Here is a 6,799-nt window from a genome sequence, read left to right on the forward strand (position 1 = left end):
TGTCATTTGTCGCGGCGTAGGAGGCGTAAGCTTACTGCGGCTCCTGGAAATCGTAAATTTTATACCCTCTGTAACACCGTTATTATCAAATTGCGCAGAAAATGGTATAGAGGCATATTCTTAGAATGATGTGTACTACCACTGGGTAAGCTCAGATTCTTTAAATTAGGTGTGGGGTTGCGTTTTCAATAATACCAATTTTGTTAAAAAGTTATATCATGCCACGGGCTGGACACAGCGTTGTGTTTACGAAATCAGCTGATTGGCATTTACGGCTTGTGATTGGTCAAGATAACCTAAGAACCGCCTAAAACGGCAGCTGTGATTGGCCACCGAAGATCCGACGCCTGAAGTGATTTGCGGCGCTGCGGGACTTAAGGTAGGGATAAGGCGCCTTAAAAAAACGTTTGTGCATACGAAGCTACGTCCGAGATACGGCGCCTTTGACAGGCCTTAACTTAGGTCGCCGCAGGACGGTTAAGGCCTCCAGCGCGCCTTAACTTAAGGCTCTTTTGAGAAACCGGCCCCTAGGCAACTATTTCAGCCAGGTCAGTATTGGCTCTCACCTTTCCCTACACTTTTCTTCCATTAAAGACATCAAGGAACGCACCCCTATTACCTTCACCCTATCCTCTGATGAGTCCTATAATGCTCCTTTTTTTTCTGAACTCAACGCTACATTACAGTCGTGCCGCAACACTCATGAAGGCTCTGATGGTATTCACTATCGTATGCTCCGACACCTCCCATCTTCCTATCCTTCCTTTTAACTATTTTCAACCACATATGGACGTCAGGAAATTTTCCTTCTCATTGGCGAGGTGCTCTTATCCTACATTTCTTAAAACCCAATAAATCAGGTACCCTACCCCAAGATTACCGCCCCATAGCTCTAACTAGCTGCTTGTGCAAACTACTAGAACGAATGGTTAACTTCCGTTTAATGTGGTACCTTCAATCTCATAATCTCCTTTCCCCTTCCCAGTTTGGTTTCCGACGTGCCCGAAGTACAGCAGACCCACTTGCCCATTTCGAGACATACATTACATCGGCATTTGCACGCCATGAATCCGTATTAGCCATATTCTTTGATCTAGAAAAAGCATATGATACCACATGGCGATACCATATCCTCCAACAATTGTCCTCCTTAGCTTTACATGGAAACATGGGCGTTTTCATTAAATCTTTCCTTTCTAAACGTACTTTCCAGGTCAAAATTGCCTCTTCCACGTCATCATCCTTTCCTCAATTCGAAGGCGTCCCACAAGGAAGTGTGCTTAGTACCACTCTATTCCTTCTTGCTGTAAATGACATAGTCTCAGTCCTACCACCAGGAGCCCGAACATCACTATATGTTGATTACTTAACCATCTATGCATCTGGCACATCTATACCAGATCTCTGTCAGTTCCTACAATCTGCAATAACATCTGTAACTTCTAGGGCCACCAACCATGGCTTTCGCTTCTCTACCTCCAAATCTTTCCCCATCCTTTTCTCTCGCTCACGTACGGTCCCAAACCCCACTTCTTATATAACGCTCCACTCCAATACCGTTCTTCTGGCAAATTACTAGGCGTTATATTTGATTCCAAATTGTCCTGGCGAGACCATATCTTGTACATCAAAGAAAAAGCTCAACGCCGCATCCGAATCTTACAAACTCTTTCACACATCTCCTGGGGCTCAGATCTCAAAACTCTCCTCCATCTTCATGTTACCTTGATTCTCTCCACTCTAGATTATGGATGCCATATCTACTCCTTTGCCTCAACCTCTCTTCTTGCTCATCTTGATAAAATCCACCACAGCGGTCTCCGTTTAGCTCTTGGCACCTTCCGCTCCTCTCCAGTTGAGAGCTTATATACTGAATCAGGCATGCCGTCCCTCTCTCGACGTCGAGCCCTTCTCTCTCTCCGATGCTATGCTCGATTTCACCATTTTTTCCTTAACAAACTAACTATTCCACAACCCTTGCTTCATACCTTTACCTCTTCTGCACGTTTACCAACTCCTCTCCCCATACGCATGGATACCCTCCACTCCCATTCCCCCTTTCCTCACCTCCGACCTCTCCCACTTTCTGTCCATTCCATTCCTCCATGGCTTATACCTAACCCCTGTATTTGCTCCTCAGTTTTCCCTGACCCACCAAAATCAGATATTCCCCCCTCTATCCTTCTCACTCATTTCCTTGACCATGTCTCCATTCATTCCTCCAGCATTCATGTTTACACTGACGGTTCCAAATCCATCTCAGGAGCTGGGTTCGCAGTAACATTCCCAAATTGCACTTTCAAATACACCCTCCCTCCTGAATCTAGTGTCCTTACTACAGAACTATATGCTCTCCTTTTTGCCTTAAGACGCATATACTCATCCTCCTCTTCCTCTTTTAGTATTTTCACTGACTTCCGTAACTCTTTAACCCTCATAAAGTCTATGCACTCGACCAATCCCCTTGTCTGTAAGATCCAGAACTGGTTGTTCTATCTATCCACACGTCACAAATCTGTCAGATTTTGCTGGGTACCCAGCTATATTGGAATCCCTGGCAATGAACAGGCAGATACTCTTGCACGCTGTGCCGCAATGTCCACATCACCTCAACAACGCTTCTCACATATTCCAGCTACGGATTACTACCCCCACTTTAAAACCTTCTTGTATATCTGATGGCAATCTTTTTGGTCAAGACTCCACAACAATAAATTACATACCGTGAAACCATCAATCTCCTCTTGGTCAGCTCCATTTCACAAAAACAGACGTTGGGAGACGGCCCTCGCACGCTTACGTATTGACCACACTCGCCTATCTAATGTCACGCTCAGACCCGCTCCTATGTCCTCTATGTAACGTCCCTCTTTCAGTCCCACACATTTTCTTGTCCTGTCCACGCTTTAATACAGCACGTACCTCTGCCTTTTCACACCCATCCTGTCTTCACCGATCTCCCAACATGTCAGACATCCTTACAGAATCCTACAGCTTCTGTCCTTCCTCAGACACATAAAAATCCTTCACTTGATCTAACTCCCTTACCTAAACCCCGTCACTCCCGAGGAGGACGAGGAGGAGGCCCAGGAGTTCGCTCCCGTCACTCCCGAGGAGGACGAGCAGGAGACCCAGGAGGTCGCCCCCGTCATCCCTGAGGAGGACGAGGAGGAGACCCAGGAGTTCGCTCCCGTCACTCCGGAGGAGGACGAGGAGGAGACCCAGGAGTTCGCCCCCGTCACTCCCGAGGAGGACGAGGAGGAGACCCAGGAGTTCACTCCCGTCACTCCCGAAGAGGACGAGGAGGAGACCCAGGAGGTCGCCCCCGAGGAGGACGAGGAGGAGACCCAGGAGGTCGCCCCCGAGGAGGACGAGGAGGAGACCCAGGAGGTCGCCCCCGAGGAGGACGAGGAGGAGACCCAGGAGTTTGCTCCCGTCACTCCCGCGGAGTACGAGGAGGAGACCCAGGAGGTCGCTCCCGAGGAGGATGAGGAGGAGATCCAGGAGGTCGCCCCCGAGTAGGACGAGGAGGAGACCCAGGAGGTCGGCCTCGTCACTCCCGAGGAGGATGAGGAGGAGACCCAGGAGGTCACCCCCGAGGAGGAGACCCAGGAGGTCGCCCCCGTCACTCCCGAGGAGGACGAGGAGACCCAGGAGGTCGCCCCCGAGGAGGACGAGGAGGAGACCCAGGAGGTCGCCCCCGAGGAGGACGAGGAGGAGACCCAGGAGGTCGCCCCCGAGGAGGACGAGGAGGAGACCCAGAAGGTCGCCCCTGAGGAGTACGAGGAGGAGACCCAGGAGGTCGCCCCCGTCACCCTCGAGGAGGACGTGGAGGAGACCCGGGAGGTCGCCCCCGTCACTCCCGAGTAGGACGAGGAGGAGACCCAGGAGGTCGCCCCCGTCATCCCCGAGGAGAACGAGGAGGAGACCCAGGAGTTCGCTCCCGTCACTCCCGAGGAGGACGAGGAGGAGACCCAGGAGGTCACCCCCGAGTAGGACGAGGAGGAGACCCAGGAGGTCGCCCCCGTCACTCCCGAGGAGGACGAGGAGACCCAGGAGGTCGCCCCCGAGGAGGACGAGGAGGAGACCCAGGAGGTCGCCCCCGTCACTCCCGAGGAGGACGAGGAGACCCAGGAGGTCGCCCCCGAGGAGGACGAGGAGGAGACCCAGGAGTTTGCTCCCGTCACTCCCGCGGAGTACGAGGAGGAGACCCAGGAGGTCGCTCCCGAGGAGGATGAGGAGGAGACCCAGGAGGTCGCCCCCGAGTAGGCTGAGGAGGAGACCCAGGAGGTCGGCCTCGTCACTCCCGAGGAGGACGAGGAGACCCAGGAGGTCACCCCCGAGGAGGAGACCCAGGAGGTCGCCCCCGTCACTTCCGAGGAGGACGAGTAGACCCAGGAGGTCGCCCCCGAGGAGGACGAGGAGGAGACCCAGGAGGTCGCCCCCGTCACTCCCGAGGAGACCCAGGAGGTCGGCCCCGAGGAGGACGAGGAGGAGACCCAGGAGGTCGCCCCCGTCACTTCCGAGGAGGACGAGTAGACCCAGGAGGTCGCCCCCGAGGAGTACGAGGAGGAGACCCAGGAGGTCGCCCCCGTCACTCCCGAGGAGACCCAGGAGGTCGCCCCCGTCACTCCCGAGGAGACCCAGGAGGTCGGCCCCGAGGAGGACGAGGAGGAGACCCAGGAGGTCGCCCCCGTCACTTCCGAGGAGGACGAGTAGACCCAGGAGGTCGCCCCCGAGGAGTACGAGGAGGAGACCCAGGAGGTCGCCCCCGTCACTCCCGAGGAGACCCAGGAGGTCGGCCCCGAGGAGGACGAGGAGGAGACCCAGGAGGTCGCCCCCGAGGAGGACGAGGAGGAGACCCAGGAGTTTGCTCCCGTCACTCCCGCGGAGTACGAGGAGGAGACCCAGGAGGTCGCCCCCGTCACCCCCGAGGAGGACGAGGAGGAGACCCGGGAGGTCGCCCCCGTCACTCCCGAGTAGGACGAGGAGGAGACCCAGGAGGTCGCTCCCGTCATCCCCGAGGAGAACGAGGAGGAGACCCAGGAGTTCGCTCCCGTCATTCCCGAGGAGGACGAGGAGGAGAACCGGGAGGTCACCCCCGTCACTCCCGAGGAGGACGAGGAGGAGACCCAGGAGGTCGCCCCCGTCACTCCCGAGGAGGACGAGGAGGAGACCCAGGAGGTCGCCCCCGTCACTCCCGAGGAGGACGAGGAGGAGACCCAGGAGGTCGCCCCCGTCACTCCCGAGGAGGAGACCCAGGAGGCCGCCCCCGTCACTCCCGAGGAGTACGAGGAGGAGACCCAGGAGGTCGCCCCCGTCACCCCCGAGGAGGACGAGGAGGAGACCCAGGAGGTCGCCCCCGTCACTCCCGAGGAGTACGAGGAGGAGACCCAGGAGGTCGCCCCCGAGGAGGACGAGGAGGAGACCCAGGAGGTCGCCCCAGTCATCCAAGAGGAGGACGAGGAGGAGACCCAGGAGGTCGCCCCCGTCACTCCCGAGGAGTACGAGGAGGAGACCCAGGAGTTCACTCCCGTCACTCCCGAGGAGTACGAGGAGGAGACCCAGGAGGTCGCCCCCGTCATTCCCGAGGAGGACAAGGAGGAGACCCAGGAGGTCGCCCCCGTCACTCCCGAGCAGTACGAGGAGGAGACCTAGGAGGTCGCCCCCGTCACCCCCGAGGAGGACGAGGAGGAGACCCAGGAGGTCGCTCCCGTCACTCCCGAGGAGGACGAGGAGGAGACCCAGGAGGTCGCCCCCGAGGAGGACGAGGAGGAGACCCAGGAGGTCGCCCCCGAGGAGGACGAGGAGGAGACCCAGGAGGTCGCCCCCGTCATCCAAGAGGAGGACGAGGAGGAGACCCAGGAGGTCGCCCTCGTCACTCCCGAGGAGTACGAGGAGGAGACCCAGGAGGTCGCCCTCGTCATCCCCGAGGAGGACGAGGAGGAGACCCAGGAGGTCGCCCCCGTCACTCCCGAGGAGGACGAGGAGGAGACCCAGGAGTTCACTCCCGTCACTCCCGAGGAGTACGAGGAGGAGACCCAGGAGGTCGTCCCCGTCATTCCCGAGGAGGACAAGGAGGAGACCCAGGAGGTCGCCCCCGTCACTCCCGAGGAGTACGAGGAGACCCAGGAGGGCGCCCCCGAGGAGGAGACCCAGGAGTTCACTCCCGTCACTCCCGAAGAGGACGAGGAGGAGACCCAGGAGGTCGCCCCCGAGGAGGACGAGGAGGAGACCCAGGAGGTCGCTCTCGAGGAGGACGAGGAGGACACCCAGGAGGTTGCCCCCGTCATCTCCGAGGAGGACGAGGAGGAGACCCAAGAGGTTGCCCCCGTCACCCCCGAGGAGGACGAGGAGGAGACCCAGGAGGTCGCCCCCATCACCCCCGAGGAGGACGAGGAGGAGATCCAGGAGGTCGCTCCCGAGGACGAAGAGGAGACCCAGGAGGTCACCCCCGAGGAGGACGAGGAGGAGACCCAGGAGGTCACCCCCGAGAAGGACGAGGAGGAGATCCAGGAGTTCGCTCCCGTCACTCCCGAGGAGGAGACCCAGGAGGTCGCCCCCGTCACCCCCGAGGAGGACGAGGAGGAGACCCAGGAGGTCGCTCCCGAGGACGAAGAGGAGACCCAGGAGGTCACCCCCGAGGAGGACGAGGAGGAGACCCAGGAGGTCACCCCCGAGAAGAACGAGGAGGAGACCCAGGAGGTCGCTCCCGTCACTCCCGAGGAGGAGACTCAGGAGGTCGTCCCCGAGGAGGACGAGGAGGAGACCCAGGAGGTCGCTCCCGAGGAGGACGAGG

The 6,799-nt window shown here is 58.3% G+C and overlaps 1 protein-coding gene across 1 annotated transcript in view; it reads left to right on the plus strand.

Annotated features, from left to right (window-relative positions):
- The first annotated feature begins 218 nt into the window (after positions 1–218).
- Positions 219–6,799, plus strand: part of LOC138859632 (glutamic acid-rich protein-like) — an 8,038-nt gene continuing 1,457 nt past the window's right edge. Inside the window, exons 1-10 of the mRNA XM_070115425.1 lie at positions 219–285; positions 1,338–1,511; positions 1,745–1,854; positions 3,073–3,507; positions 3,709–3,846; positions 4,120–4,254; positions 4,393–4,515; positions 4,798–4,968; positions 5,983–6,555; positions 6,685–6,799. The exon at positions 6,685–6,799 is cut by the window's right edge and continues 131 nt beyond it. Of these exons, the coding sequence (XP_069971526.1) occupies positions 219–285; positions 1,338–1,511; positions 1,745–1,854; positions 3,073–3,507; positions 3,709–3,846; positions 4,120–4,254; positions 4,393–4,515; positions 4,798–4,968; positions 5,983–6,555; positions 6,685–6,799 (2,041 nt within the window). The remainder of the gene's footprint in view (positions 286–1,337; positions 1,512–1,744; positions 1,855–3,072; positions 3,508–3,708; positions 3,847–4,119; positions 4,255–4,392; positions 4,516–4,797; positions 4,969–5,982; positions 6,556–6,684) is intronic.

This window comes from Penaeus vannamei, chromosome 37 (genome assembly GCF_042767895.1).
Source record: "Penaeus vannamei isolate JL-2024 chromosome 37, ASM4276789v1, whole genome shotgun sequence".
NCBI classification, from domain to species: Eukaryota; Metazoa; Arthropoda; class Malacostraca; order Decapoda; family Penaeidae; genus Penaeus; species Penaeus vannamei.